The sequence below is a fragment of the Aplidium turbinatum genome, chromosome 2 (genome assembly GCF_918807975.1).
Source record: "Aplidium turbinatum chromosome 2, kaAplTurb1.1, whole genome shotgun sequence".
Taxonomy (NCBI): Eukaryota; Metazoa; Chordata; class Ascidiacea; order Aplousobranchia; family Polyclinidae; genus Aplidium; species Aplidium turbinatum.
The window spans coordinates 31,092,891-31,107,360 of NC_137473.1; the positions used below are offsets into that span (position 1 = coordinate 31,092,891).

The window sequence follows — 14,470 nt, forward strand, 5'->3', positions numbered from 1 at the left end:
TGGGAACATCGTGAATCTGGGGTGGTAAAAGGATAGACCCTCGGCCCCAGAGGCTCACACGATGACAATACTCTTCTTTATTTTTTTAACATTGTCTGCACTAATGAAGAAGAACTGAATGTTTTTAATGTTTGTTGTTGCCCATTCAAACATCTGCAATGGTGTCAAAATATGGTTTGCATTGGGGCCTGAAGACTTGCACGTGCTGTAAGACGCTTGACAGTGCCTCCAATTCCGGTCACATAGGCTTTTCCCATGCAAAGTGGCAAAAAAGTGCCATTCAGCATAAATACCAAAGTCATGTTTGTGATAGCACAGGTTGGTGAAGTTTTTATATTGTGAAGCTGCACCATCGCTAAAATAGATTACCTTGTGCAGATTCGGGATAAACTGTTTTAGATGAGGTAACAAGAGTGAGTCACAAAGATGGATCATGCATTCCCTTTTATTTTGTGCTGTAGCCTGTAACATTGGATTAAGTATGACAAACCAAAAATCATAAATATCTTAAAAACAATACAAAATCAGGTGAATAGAAAATTTTGCCAAATTGGAAATCTACCTAAACGTTGGGCTCGCAGTCGAGAGCCTGCATGTTCGACTCCAGCCACCCGCACTTGCTGTTGTTTCTCTGAGCAAGAAACTTTACGATAATTGCCTCTACCCAGTGATCGATTTCGAGTAATGGGTAGTACCAAATTTAAGTCATAAGTAGAGTAGACAACCGAAAACAGACATTGCCGTCGGCTGCAGCGTGGGTCAGGTGTACGTTGGAAGGCGTACACCGATGCATAGCGCTCAAGTCCGCTTTCCCGCAATGCAGGATAAAGATAAACAAACAAACAATTACAATAAAAGTTATGCAGCAGAGGAAACTGAGGCAAATGCTGGGTACTTGTTGAGAGGATCGTCTCACCAATGACGCAATTACAAAGATCAGTTAAAGTCTCCCTCAACCCAGCAAACATTGATCTAGAACGGTGGGAACAACTTGCTAGTGATAAGTCAAACTCGAAGAAGAGAACGAGGGAAGGCAAGGAATTTTTCGAGAAAAAAAAGGGATACAAAAGGTTCAGAAAAAATAAAACATTAGAAAAAAAGCTAATAGGCTACAACCACGTTCCCAACTCTCCATACAATGTGACTTTTGGCCACGTCTTTTTCACTGTAGAGTAGGCCTCCAAAGCCACATCCGACTGGAAATAAAACCAATGTTCAGCCACGAGCTGGAGCCTACGACGACAATTTGTGCGAGTCAGCGTTTTTAATGTTGATGAACAAACACCATCAAACGAAGCAACATTGAAACCGCCCTGGGACCAGCCTTAGCCAATTGAGCCACGTCTGGACTTGCTTTATAGCAAAAAACGATTGCATCCATCCATCACACTCATATCCATCTGAATAGATGTATTTGGTTCTTTGTTTTATTTCCAGTAGGCTGCGTGTAAACTGTAAAGTAACAGTCATTGAGTACCGTAGCTTGTTTTAAAGTGCCTCTGACAGGTAAATAAATTCGCTAAATTTACCTAAGATACCAAAAAGATGACACTAACAAACTTTCCTGACCAGCAAATTATAAAAAATATCAACAGGCTACTAAGTTACACGCTTCCAAACTTTCGTTGACATTGGCGAATCTGGCACTCATTCAATTGCGAAAATAAAAACAGCAACACCGCTGTGACGTCACCGTAAGCGGGAAGGATACATTCTTTCTCTGTGGTGACTTGGTAAAGTATAGTATGGCTACTGCAAAACGTGAATGTGTGGGGCTCTGTTGGTCTAACGCATGTGCAAATTAAGAATTACCGAAATGAAAAAGTCAACTTATTATTACTATCAGGTTTCGATCAAATAGGTTGAGTTTATTTTTATCAAACAGCATCTCAATTCAATTGAAATTGCAGTTTCGTAGGGCTACAATTTTCATACTTTTTTATTTGTCCTAATCTGGCTATAGCCATTTGCAGTGTAACAATAGTATCTCACAAACAGTAGCCTTAATTTATGATTGAGGCAATGTCTTCAAATTGCTGTTTATGTGTCAGTGACAAAGACCGTGTGCTTTCTTTTCACGCTTTCCCACAAACCAAGGTGCTGAGAAGAAAATGGTCAAAGTTTTCTTCAAGTGTTTGAAAGTGGGATGGGCCATACAAAACTAGTCGTATTATGTTCTCTTCACTTCACTGAAGATGATTTTATTAATACCACTCAAGTAAAAATGGGCTTGAGCGAACTTTACATTTTGAAAAAATCTGCCATACCATCTATAAAAGTAAAAACCAGTTGCTGATGATGATTCCAGCACTTCTAAACAACAACGTTTACAAAAACGTATCCTTGCACAGGTAAAGTAGGCTTTTACATGTGTAGACTCTGCTATGTAGGCTACGTAACTATATAACTAAGATTTTGTTAACACTGGCACTGACAACTTGCATTGCACAAAGCTCACTGCTTGCAGTTTGATGCTCTCGGAAGCAACAATCAGATTGTGCTGCCGTCATGCATTGTTTGGTGAATCCGAAACAATTTTCTAGATCCAGATGGCCGTTACACCGGATTTCAATGGCCAACTGAAGGCACATTATGAGAGAGAGAAAACTTTTATTTATTTTTGAATAGTGATGATGAATTAAATATGAATGATGATTTGTAAATGTCTTCATTTTTCACTTCAAGTATATTTTAGGTTTTGTAGGAACGTATCCAGTACAGTTTTATTAAACTGCAAAAAACAATAAATTTTTAAAAAAGCAACCGCTTGTACCAACTCCGACCAAACTGTGATCCACCAATTACATCTAGGAAGCGTTTGTTTCATCCGTCGTTAACGACGCCCACTTAGGATGACGTAATACCACCAAAGTCGTCCCAGAGCAGTGAAATATGGAGTTTCGCCTGTGGTGGCGCTGCGGAACAGTCGTTTGATATAAATTACGTCCTAACCAGTTGAGCTACTAGCTTAAGATTAAAAAGTTCGCTAAGTATAATTCTGCGCTAGGAAATGCTTTGAAAAGTTACTATACTTGGATCTAACCTGTCAGGAGCACTTTAAGTTTTCAATTGAAAACTTTTCGATCAATATCACAAATGTAGGCTATAGTTCGCACTATTTATCATTTTAACCGTGAAGGGTCGCGAAAAGTTTTAGGAGATTAAAAGGGGTCGCGAGCAAAAAAGTTTGGGAAGCCCTGTTCTAACCCTCGCTGATCGCAGTTTCTGCAAAATTTTTTTTGCTGTTTCCGTTAACCCTTACCCTAATTCTAACCATAGGGTAATCTATGCTCTAACCCTAACCCTCGCTGATTGCAGTTTCCGCAAACATTTTTCCGCAGTTTCCGCTAACCTTTACCCTAACCATAGAGTAATCTATGCTCTAACCCTTGCTGATTGCAATATCCGCAAACATTTTTCCGCAGTTTCCGCTTACCCTAACTCTAACCATAGAGTAATCTATGCTCTAACCCTAACCTTCGCTGATCGCAGTTTTTGCAAACATTTTTCCGCAGTTTCCGCTAACCCTAACCTTCGGGTTTGTTTCAGATTGTTTGGGGAAACTCCGATCAGCGACTTCGGCTTTGTGCTATTAAACTGCGATCAGCAACTTCGGCTTTTTTAATTTTTTTTCTCGATCGTTTCATGGTACGAACTGACTGTATGAATGGTTCAAGGTACGAACTAGGTTGCACCCTCAATAATAAGTCGACATGATTTTTAAGGCTTCAAGTCAGCTCCGGAGTTCAGTAAAAGATAAGGTTATAATATAATAATAAACGTTTGATGTTGTAAGCACTGAGGTGCCTTTTCATCATTGTGATATACAATATTACATAACACATTTGCTGTTAATTAGGTTAACAGCTAGTTTCATAACTAATAACTCTAACCTTCAATAACATCTGATAACATATGTAAACTTTTAAAAAACATATAAGTGGGCGCAGAAAAAGAAAGATATGGTCATTATATACATGAAAAACACATTCACAATAGTACTGTCACTTAATACATAACATCATAAGATGATTTCAAGGTAAATTTCAATGGATCACTGCTCCAGTGCTTGTCAAGCCTTGCCTTGAATGCATTCAAGCTAAGTGCACTTATGACTGGTGGTGGTAAATTATTCATCTTAGGTGCAACAAGACCATTTATTGATTGGTTTAATGAGGATTCGTAGTTCCATTGCTTTCATTTTGAGCCTACTTACGTTGTCATGACTTTGTTTAAGCTTGATGAGTTCACTACAACAAAAGGTGGAAATTAAATCACAAACTTATAGAACCAGCTTACTAAAAACAACCAAGTTACATGGGTTTTTTAAACGTTTAGCAACGTAAAAACGATGCAAAATTATACATTTTTTCAACCTGGTTAGTGGTTAGTCTTGGCCTGGCAAAAGCTTCTCAACCAAACAACAAAACCCTTAGGTTGCACATTACTTGTCGAATAGTTTTTGTACGACTACACAAATGACTTGGTTTACATCTTATTATCAATTATGATAGCCTGTTTGGAGAGTTTGCGCAAACCCTTTATTAATTTTTCAGAAACCCTAATTATGATATGTTTCTTCCTTTATACCCCAGTCCTCAATCATGGTGGCCTTTCATTACTAAAACCTACTATTATAATACAACAATGAGGTTGAGATTGGATTCTTGAATCTTTAATAAATTACCGTATGTCAATTCAAAGCTTTTTTTAGTACAGTAGAACTTGGATAACTCGTCACCCCAGGGGAACAGAAAAAGTGACAACTTACGCGAACTGACGACCAATGCAAACAGCTAAGTTTTGCCATTGTTTCGCGTTGCATTAATTTCATGGTGTTCCGCGACCTAATTAAATGCGATAGTGGTAAAGTGAGATGAAGAGGCAAGCGAGAAAAGAACTTATTACGATACACAATAAAGTACAGTACAGTAATAACTCACTTAACAGCTTAACTGAAGAACACAGATATTTCGACTGCGTTTTGCTTGCAAGTGTCTTGTCAACCAAGTAGTCATGCATTTTTGATAGTGAGCTTGCAAGTTCACCACTGTCTTCTTGGCATAACATATAGTGTTGGAGCTTTCCAACCATCTGCAAAACATACTCCACGCATGTGCGTCTGGCCCGATAGAGTGTGTGCGTGCGCACGTCTTAGCGCAGTAATTTCTTGAAGAGTCTGTAAATGCCACTTCAGCATTTGGGTGGATGACAACTTAGACGAATTTTACGTCCCAAGGGAAGAAAAACAGTGATGAAATAATCAAATTAACGAATTATGCGATGACCACTTAACCGAACTTGATTGTGTACAAAAGATAGGCTTTCTGCCGGGACCTAGCAATCATTGACGACTTGGGCAAACTGACGAGTTTTCCGAAGACGAGTTATCCAAGTTCTACTGTAGTTTTATGCAAATAAGGTCAAACTTAGCATTTGATATAATTCCTTGCAAATACCAAAAAAATTGCTTCTTTTTGTAACACTAAAGTATCGGCCAAAGTATCGGTATCGGCCTAAAAACGTGATTTCGGTATCAGCCAAAATATTGGTATCAGTACATTGCTAATCCAAATGTAAAATGTTAGTATGTATAATATAAAAATGTTGTTTTATTAGGAAAGTGGGGCATTATTGTGTTTGAACTTTTTTTGTAAGTTATTTATTTAAACTGGAAAAAAATTTTTGTAATAATTAAAAAATGGAATCAAACGCTAACAGAACTACAGGACTGAAACAATTTTCTCCTACCTTCATAATAATATGTTTATATTATTTGCTCAGTGGAATTGAATATGGTAAGTTGTTATAATTTTCTTTTTTTTAGTAGTATTAGGTTCATTTTGGCTAGTATTGTTAGCTTGTGGACAGAAAAAGTGTAAGCTGTGCACTGTGCAGTGTGCACACACCTGTGAAGTCAGATCAAAAAGTAATTTTTGCATATTGTATATAATAAATGGTGAAATAATGCTCTAGAGATCCTGTACAATGTACATACTATTTGTACAGGTGTGAAGCAATGCAAGCTGTTGCCATGAAAACAGATAGTAATTTCCCTTAACCAGGCATGGGCTGGAGTTCGGTTGGAGAACCTAGGAGTTGCAAGTGGCCCGTGTTAGAATTTTGTTACCGCCTGTAGTGAAACCATCTACAATTCCTCTATTAAGAAGTTTATTACGCTAAAATGCAACTAGGTTGTTCTGACGACATAAACTGCAAACTGAATTGAGACTGAAAATAAACACCAGTAAAAACGACAAAGGAACTTAAGGCAACGTAACAAAGCAATCAGCAACGAAGCAATCAGCAACAACGTAAATTACAATGCAACTTAAAGCAATAACACGTCATTCACCCCTTCCATAGATTATCAATAGGGATCAACAAAAATTAAAAGCGCTAATACATTAAATACATTTAATTAATTTACAAATCTGTTTGGCGGTCGCCTTGAACGAGATGAGCGCCGGGGCATGGGGCGCTCGCTGGAATCAGTCGGTATATGAGTTTCCGATGACGGGGCAGGTGCATCTTCATTGACAGACTCATTATTAGTTGTTATTTGTTCGGGAAATTCCACAGATGGATTGTTTATCCCTTCGTTTGGACTCCCGGGATCCGGCAAACTAAGAGTCGACTCGTCAAGGCCACCACGAGCAGTTGGAGCGATGTCACGAATTGACACTGTGGTTTCGCGTCCGTTCGCGAAACGAACGTGCGCGTAGTTCGGAGTTGCATGAGTCATTTCCACTTCTTCGACAAGCGGTTCATACTTGCTAGCACGAACGTGTCGTCTCAATAAAACCTTTTGAGGACATTTAACCCAAGTAGGTATGGAAAGACCTAGACTTGAACGACGCTGAAAATTAAAAAATCGCTCGTGTGGCGTCACGTTTGTTGCAGTACATAATAAAGAGCGCATAGAATGTAAAACATCAGGTAGAACACACTCCCATTTAGAAATAGGAAGATCTCGAGTTTTCAAAGCAAGTTTTACAGAAGTCCAAATTACGTCGTTGTATCTTTCGCATTGGCCATTAGCCCGTGGATTGTATATAGAGGTTCTGCTGGTAGGAATACGCAAACTGTACATGTAAGACACAAAATCCTTAGACATAAACGATGCACCTCTATCCGAATGCACATAACCACATTTACCAAACATTGCAAAAAGACTAGACATGCACGAGATTACAGTTTCAGTGTCTACTTTACTACAAGGAAAGGCGAAAGGGAATCGAGAGTACTCATCTACTACAGTCAGAATGTATTTGTTATTCGTAGCAGAAGGTAAAGGTCCTTTGAAATCGATGCTTAAGCGCTCCATAGGTTGCGTAGCTTTTATCAATGGAATTTCAATTGGCTTGTAGAACTTAGGTTTCAACTCAGCACAAATTTCACAAGCGGATGTCATTTTACGGATGTCATCAATAGAATAAGGCAAATTCTTTGTTTTAACATAATGATGCATGCGAGTTACTCCAGGGTGGCATAAGGCCGCATGAATTTCATACAACGAATTGTCCATCATAGTTGCACAATACACTCTAGATAAAGTGTCGGGAGCAGTATTATACTTCCCTGCTCGATAAACAATTTCATAATCGTACTGTGATAGTTCCAGACGCCATCTCAAAATTTTTGCATTTTTTACCTTGCCATGGTTGTTGCTGTTGTACATGAATGCCACCGATTTTTGATCTGTGACAAGTTTGAATCGGCGTCCCGCTAGAAAATGACTCCATTTTCGAATGGCTTCGATAATTGCCGTCGCTTCTTTCTCTATGCTTGAGTGAACTTTTTCACTTTTGTTGAGTGTCCTGGAAAAAAAAGCAACGGGTCGCCCGTTCTGATTTAAAGTGGCTGAAATGGCAATGTCAGATGCGTCAGTTTCTACTGTAAATGAAATTTCTTCATCTATCACCCCAAGCGTAACTTGAGCCAATTCAGCTTTCAACGTCGCGAAAGAGTTTAGGGCTGCATCATTCAGAGGAAAGGTACTGTTTCGAATTAGAGGCTGAATCTTGTCAGAATAACGCGAAATCCATTGCGCATAATACGCAAATAAACCGACAATCCTCTGCTGTTGTTTACTACTTTTTGGAGGCGGGATTTTTAGTAAAGATTCTACTCTTTCGGGGTTAGGACTTAAAGTACCTTTAGAGATTCTATATCCAAGCAAGTCGATTGTATCTGCCGAATAAGTACTTTTTGCTTCATTGAAAGTTAGATTGCATTCTCGAGCTACTGCAAGAAATTTTGATAAATTTTGATCGTGCTCTTCTTGGGTTTTCCCGCAAATGGTAATATTGTCAAGATAAGCGTACGTACCTTTGCACTCGTAGTCTTTGATAATGTTGTCCATTATCCGTTGAAAACCAGGTACTGCATTCGTTAGACCAAACGGCGTTCTCTTCCATTGCCACAAGCTTCCATCGGCTTCGAAAGCAGTGTAATTTCGATCTTGCAGAGGAACTTCTACCTGGTGGTACGCACTTTTTAAATCTAGCGTTGTATAGATGCTGTTCCTAGCAACATTGTTCACTACGTCTGACATAAGAGGTAAAGGATACGCGTCCAAACAAGTGAATTTGTTTATGGTTTGGCTAAAATCGATGACCATACGCTTTTTGTGATTTTCTTGAGTGACCACAAGAGGTTGTGCTCGCCATGGCGAACGACTCGGCTCAATTAAACCTTCCTTATAAAGTCGCTGCACCTCTGAAGAGATAAAACTTCTATCGGCTTGAGAATACTTTCTAGGCTTTGTAGCAATCGGATGGCACTCCTTCCTTAAGTGTTTGAAAAGCTGTATTGAAGTAGACGTTTTAATAGCTTCTAATGCTCCGATCTGTAACGTTGGCATAGGCCCTCCAAATTGAATGTTCACGCTTTTGTGCTGTTTCATAAAAGTTTGTCCGATAATTAGGTCGGTGAGCAAATTTTTCAAAACAGTGACTCCTACATTATCATACTCTTGTCCAAAAAGCGCGACTTTTACGTTACAGATTCCTAAACTTTGCGATGAACATCCTTTCACGGCTAAACCAATGCGGCATTCACTTTCTTCAAGATTTAGTTTTAGACGCTTTCTTAAACGGTCGCTCATGTGACAAAGGGTAGAGCCAGTGTCGATAAGAGCATTGGCTTGAACTCCGTTAACTGTAACAGGGACGTTGACCTTTGCGTGGGTGTCGAAAGATTCGGTTGTCATATTCATAATGACATCTCGTGGAGTAGAAGCAGATGAATAAATAGGTTTTCGATTTACCCTGGAAAGACGACAAACTTTTGAGAAATGACCTTTTTTAGAACATTTGAAACAAATAACTTCACGAGCAGGGCAATATCTTCTACTATGTCGCCTATTTCCGCAATAGTTACACTTTTCAACCAACGCGGCGCTAACATCTGAGCTTTCTTCCTTATCTGAAGAATCTTCAATTTTAAAGGTAGGACGTGTTTCAAAAGCTGTTGCGCCACAATCAAGTGAAGACGGAGTCTGGCTCGCAGTCATTTCTACACGATTGCAAAACGTTTGGGCATCATCTAAGGATCGAGCTTTATCAAAAGTTTGTTGTAGCGAAGCATTTTTGTCCTCTAGCAAGCGTTGTTTAATGTGATTTGACGAAATCCCAGCGATAAACGAGTCACGTATAGCTTCCTCTTTATGCGCAACTGCCGATACGGCCCGAAAGTCACAGGAGAGGCTCAATCGCTTTAAGGTCTGCATGTACTCGTCTAGTGATTCATCTGGCTTCTGCTTCCTAGTTTTTAAAACAAATCGAGAAAACATGGGGTTAGAAACCTTCTCAAAAAGGCGCTTCAGTTGTTCGATAGCTTCATCATAATTTGTTGTCTCACACACCAGTTCATATATTGAAGCGTCTATATGATTTATAAGCAAATTCAACTTGTCTTCAGCTGAAACTTCTCCGAGCTTTTCTAGATAAATTGTAAAAGACTTGTACCAATGCACCCATTGTCGTTTAGCGTCTTTACTTTGCGGGTCCGCAGCTAAGAGTCTAGGGCGCAAGTCTTTTAGATCCATACTTTATTAGCGTAATAAAATGTAGTGAAACCATCTACAATTCCTCTATTAAGAAGTTTATTACGCTAAAATGCAACTAGGTTGTTCTGACGACATAAACTGCAAACTGAATTGAGACTGAAAATAAACACCAGTAAAAACGACAAAGGAACTTAAGGCAACGTAACAAAGCAATCAGCAACGAAGCAATCAGCAACAACGTAAATTACAATGCAACTTAAAGCAATAACACGTCACCGCCGTCTGGTGTTGTAAACATTATTTGGCTGGTCTCTAAGCTCCCATGGCCATGGCCGCCCAAAGTCATTGAATGGCCTCCGACAAACGCGCGGTGCCCCCCATAAATTTATGGTTGAAGGGCAACAAAAATGGCTATTACAAGTGGTGGTTTAAAGATAAAATACTTCGCGAAAGAGATTTAGATCATTTAAATCAGAGGTGACGAAACTGCGGCGCGCAGCCCGTTAAAGAATTTTGTGCGTCCCGCAAAACAACTTGACTATCCCTCATGCATTAAAGACAAAAGACATCGCAAAGCTGTTTTACGCTTTCACTGGTACACCTTTCCTTTGCTACAGGTCTTTCCAGGTCGAGGCTGACAGATGAAAATCTTAGTGTGCAGTTGAGAGTTCCCACGTCGTCTGTTTGACCTAATATTGAATGCTTAGTCAAGCAAAAAACTTTCCAAAAATCCCACTAAGCAAAATAATTCAATGCTTCAATGTTATTTTTTAATATTTTATGCTTCAATTCTGCATTAGATAGCTTCAGCTGTATGATTCGCATGGGCTTGTTTGTTGTTAGAAAAAGAAATTTCATTTTCTGATTTGTTGTTTAGGAGCATAATGGTCGAAACATTTCGTCAAATTGAGCAAAAAGGATAGAGCCCAAAAAATAAGAAATCATACTCTCATGAAAGCAAACGCTTAAACTGGAAAATTAAACTTAGAAAAGTAAACTGTCTTCAGTGCAAGTACTGTTGCTCTATCCTTTTCTGGAATGGCCCGTTTCGGCTAGTCCGATTGGGCTAGTCCGATTCGGCTATTACCCTATTCGGCTACAGCCCGATTCGGCTAGCCCGATTCGGCTAGTCCCCTATTTGGCTACAGTCTTTATCAGTTAGTTCCCTATTCGGCAATTTTTTGAAAATCCAATGATAATCCTTCTGTAATCCAACAAAATCCTTCTGTAAATCTAACACGCCTTCTGTTTATTTAGAGAATTTTATATTTTATTCAACAATAGGGTATCGTTTCTTTTGCATTCTTGCATTTTATCCAGTGTTTATCTTTGAGTGCCTTCCCTGACGGCATACTCCGTCATTTTTGTTGTCTGGGTTCGTTCAAAATATGCGTTTTACATCAAAACAACATTTTTCATGATTAACAATAGAGGTTAATCATGAGATAAACAGAAGTGTTTTGTTAGTTGTTCGAGTGTGTTATTGTTCAAAATCATAGGCGCCTAACTATTTTTTTGGCCGTGGGGGCGAAAGCGTGTTTCATCAGCAGCAACGTAAATTCAGCAAATGTATCGCAGATGGATGACGTAATTATGCCGTTACACTAGGATTGCTTTTATTGCCACACTCGGAGTTATCGCTACGTTTGACCTACCGTTAATTATTATAAACAAAACTCGACCACTTCGGTTAAGCAAACACATGACATGCGTCTGCGTTAGCTAGCGGTTGATGGACTGCGACTCTTTAAGCTAAGCACAACATAAAGTTTAGCAACGAACTAGATTTATTAGCATGAAACAAGAGACGAAAAGGTTTACTAAAAGGTACACTGTAAATGGAATGACAATGTTTTGAAAATGGAATGCAAATACTAACTTAATTAATGATCATATTGAAAATATACCTGTGGAAAGTAAAATCATTCATGTTAACATCAATTCAGCAGCACGTCACCTTGAATAAATTTAAAAGTTGCTGACATCCGTAAGCAGCCCTTGAAAAATACAGTAGAATTCGCCTATAACGGCTTCGTTTATAACGTCAATTCGCCTATTACGTCACATTTCGCTCGGTCCCGGCAGAATTCCTATCTTTTACGTACATTGTAGTTCGGCTACAACAGCATCTCCTATAACGTCAATTCGCATGTAACAGCACCCTTTATTGGTCCCCAGACGTCTTTTGTTTGTTTATAACGTCACTTTAAGCCATCACCTTCAGACACAAACGGTCAGTTTTTTCCAGTTAGCGCTGCTGCTTGCAAAATGTCTTCCCTTTATTTTGCTACGTCGTTCTCAGCAGGGACTTTAATTAACTGAATTAACTTTTTTCCCGCGTGAAAAACTATCACGTGTAAAAAGCAGCTCTACACTACAGTCTACAGCTGTGTCAAATCCGAAACAGCTGAAGATCAATGCCTTTTTTGCTAATAAACAATGAACTTCTCTACTATTGTATGTACGAGATGTATTGCGCAAATTTCCTGTACCTTTCGCTGTAGTTTATTTTTTTTAATCAATTTCTTTGTTTACTGTATTTTCTGCGTTCCTTAATTGTCAGTTTGGTGGTAGGCTACACAGTAACCCTGATTGGATTATACACCTCTTTCTTTAATCAAAAGACAGTTGTGGAATAGTTTGCGGTAGTTCGTCTATAACGTCAATTCGGCTATAATGTCAGTTTTTCCAAATCCCCTAGAGGTGCTGTTATAGGCGAATTCTACTGTAGTTACGGAGAGAGGTTTGATTAAGTTTTCGACTTGACATTGCTCCCTTTTCACTGCAATATCGCAACTTATGACTGACCGCTGTAAAACGCCCGTTTTTGCGTTGCAGATGAAACAAAAGATGCGCGTATTCCCCCTTTGATCGGGTTTCTATGGCAACGGTCGTGTGCGCCATTCAGTTTGCGTGAGTCCGTTACTGCGTTGATTATGCGGCTTGTGCGCAAGGCGGTTTGTACCAGCCTGTGTTGCGTTGGTTAGTGGTTACCTCGGGCCGAGACTTCAAGTTCATTTTCACAGCGAGCGATTCACTGGGCACCGTGCAATTCACTGCAGTGCAGAGGTTTCGACTTTCGAAAGCGACATCAAGTCTGTTTGCAAGCTCATAAAGCTAAACGCACGCTCCGTCTACGTAGCAAATTATGTTTTTTGTTTGGGTGCATTCAACATCTGATGACATTGAATCGACACAAAATGGTAGATTTTTGCTATGTCCCAGGCAGCAAAATCAATCATATTTACATTGATTCAACATCTGCAGACGTTAAATCAATGTAAAAATCACAGATTTTGTTGTCTGGTGTGGGATTGTAGCATCACTACTCGTTCTAGTGATTATTTATTGCAAAGCTGTTGCGGTTTGCATTCAAAAAATGTTTTCCTGCTGCCGATCGCTAGTTCATCTACTGTTTTATGTACCAATACAGCATAAAAAGTTGCCCCCACGGCTTCGGCGCCTATGTTCAAAATACATGTAAAAACTTACATAGGAGTTATTAATTACGGAGATAGCATAAATTTGATGCTCTAAAACAAAGTCATATATTATCATATATAGTCAAAGTGGCAAATGCGCGGACGGACAGTTTTTACGATAATGCACGGTCCATCAATTTAGAGCAGGGGTCGGCAACCTTTCTTCAGTCGCGGGCCAAAACAAAACTGCGCAGATGTCAACGGGCCGTACAAGTTTTCCATTTGCACTTCCGTTTTCTTTACTTTTCATAATATTGTTAAAATTGGCATTCTTATCAGAGTATCTCCATATTTAGCTACTATAGGCTTATATAGATTAATATAAAGAAAATTAGTAACAATTGGTAACGAAAAACACCAAGTACTTTATTTATTGACAGCACAACATTAATGTGATATTTGATGTTGTTTCCTGCTAGAAAGTTTCTGAAGGTCAGGTGATAGGTTGGATGAGGCAAGAATCATAACATCTTGCAAGTGGTCATCAGTAAGTTGTGTTCTCAACTTGCCGTTAAATATACGGTTAATTGACTATTACTAACGCAACTCATGTAGCCTGCAACTAGCATGCAGTAAATAGGCTAATATAACCGGACTTCAAGGTGAAACTGCCAAGTACCTTGATGCTACCTTCTGCAAGCTTAAGCTAAATTTTGCCCCAAACCTAGTTTACTATAACAAAGCGACCCGTGATCGATAGGTCGCGGGTACAAAGGCGCTTTGTGATAATTTCCTATGCTTGGTGGATTCTAACAAGCAGCAAATTCTTCAAAGACAAGAATCACTTGTTGAAAAAAACGGAAAAATGGAACTGGGAGTAAATTATAACTCTAAAAAATAAAGTAATTTAAAAGTCTGGACCGGCTGTCACTAAAAAGGCCAATTCCTGCTTCCTAAGCTACACATATTTCTAAATTATCAACCTTCAAACAAACTAATTCTTAAAACTTCAAATCTATCAAACTATCTGTCAGGC

General features: G+C 39.1%; 2 protein-coding genes across 2 annotated transcripts in view; one reads left to right on the forward strand and one right to left on the reverse strand.

The window, feature by feature from the left end:
- Positions 1–5,682: 5,682 nt before the first annotated feature.
- Positions 5,683–14,470, forward strand: part of LOC145765324 (major facilitator superfamily domain-containing protein 8-like) — a 53,505-nt gene continuing 44,717 nt past the window's right edge. The window contains exon 1 of the mRNA XM_082577128.1: positions 5,683–5,798. Coding sequence (XP_082433254.1) covers positions 5,702–5,798 — 97 coding nt within the window. The 5' untranslated portion in view covers positions 5,683–5,701. The remainder of the gene's footprint in view (positions 5,799–14,470) is intronic.
- On the reverse strand, positions 6,422–10,051 carry LOC145765677 (uncharacterized). Its single transcript, XM_082577499.1, has 4 exons — positions 8,626–10,051; positions 8,332–8,550; positions 7,655–8,193; positions 6,422–6,859 (listed from the first exon to the last, which is right to left on the reverse strand). Exons 1-4 carry the CDS (start codon positions 10,049–10,051, stop codon positions 6,422–6,424), a joined length of 2,622 nt encoding a protein of 873 aa, XP_082433625.1.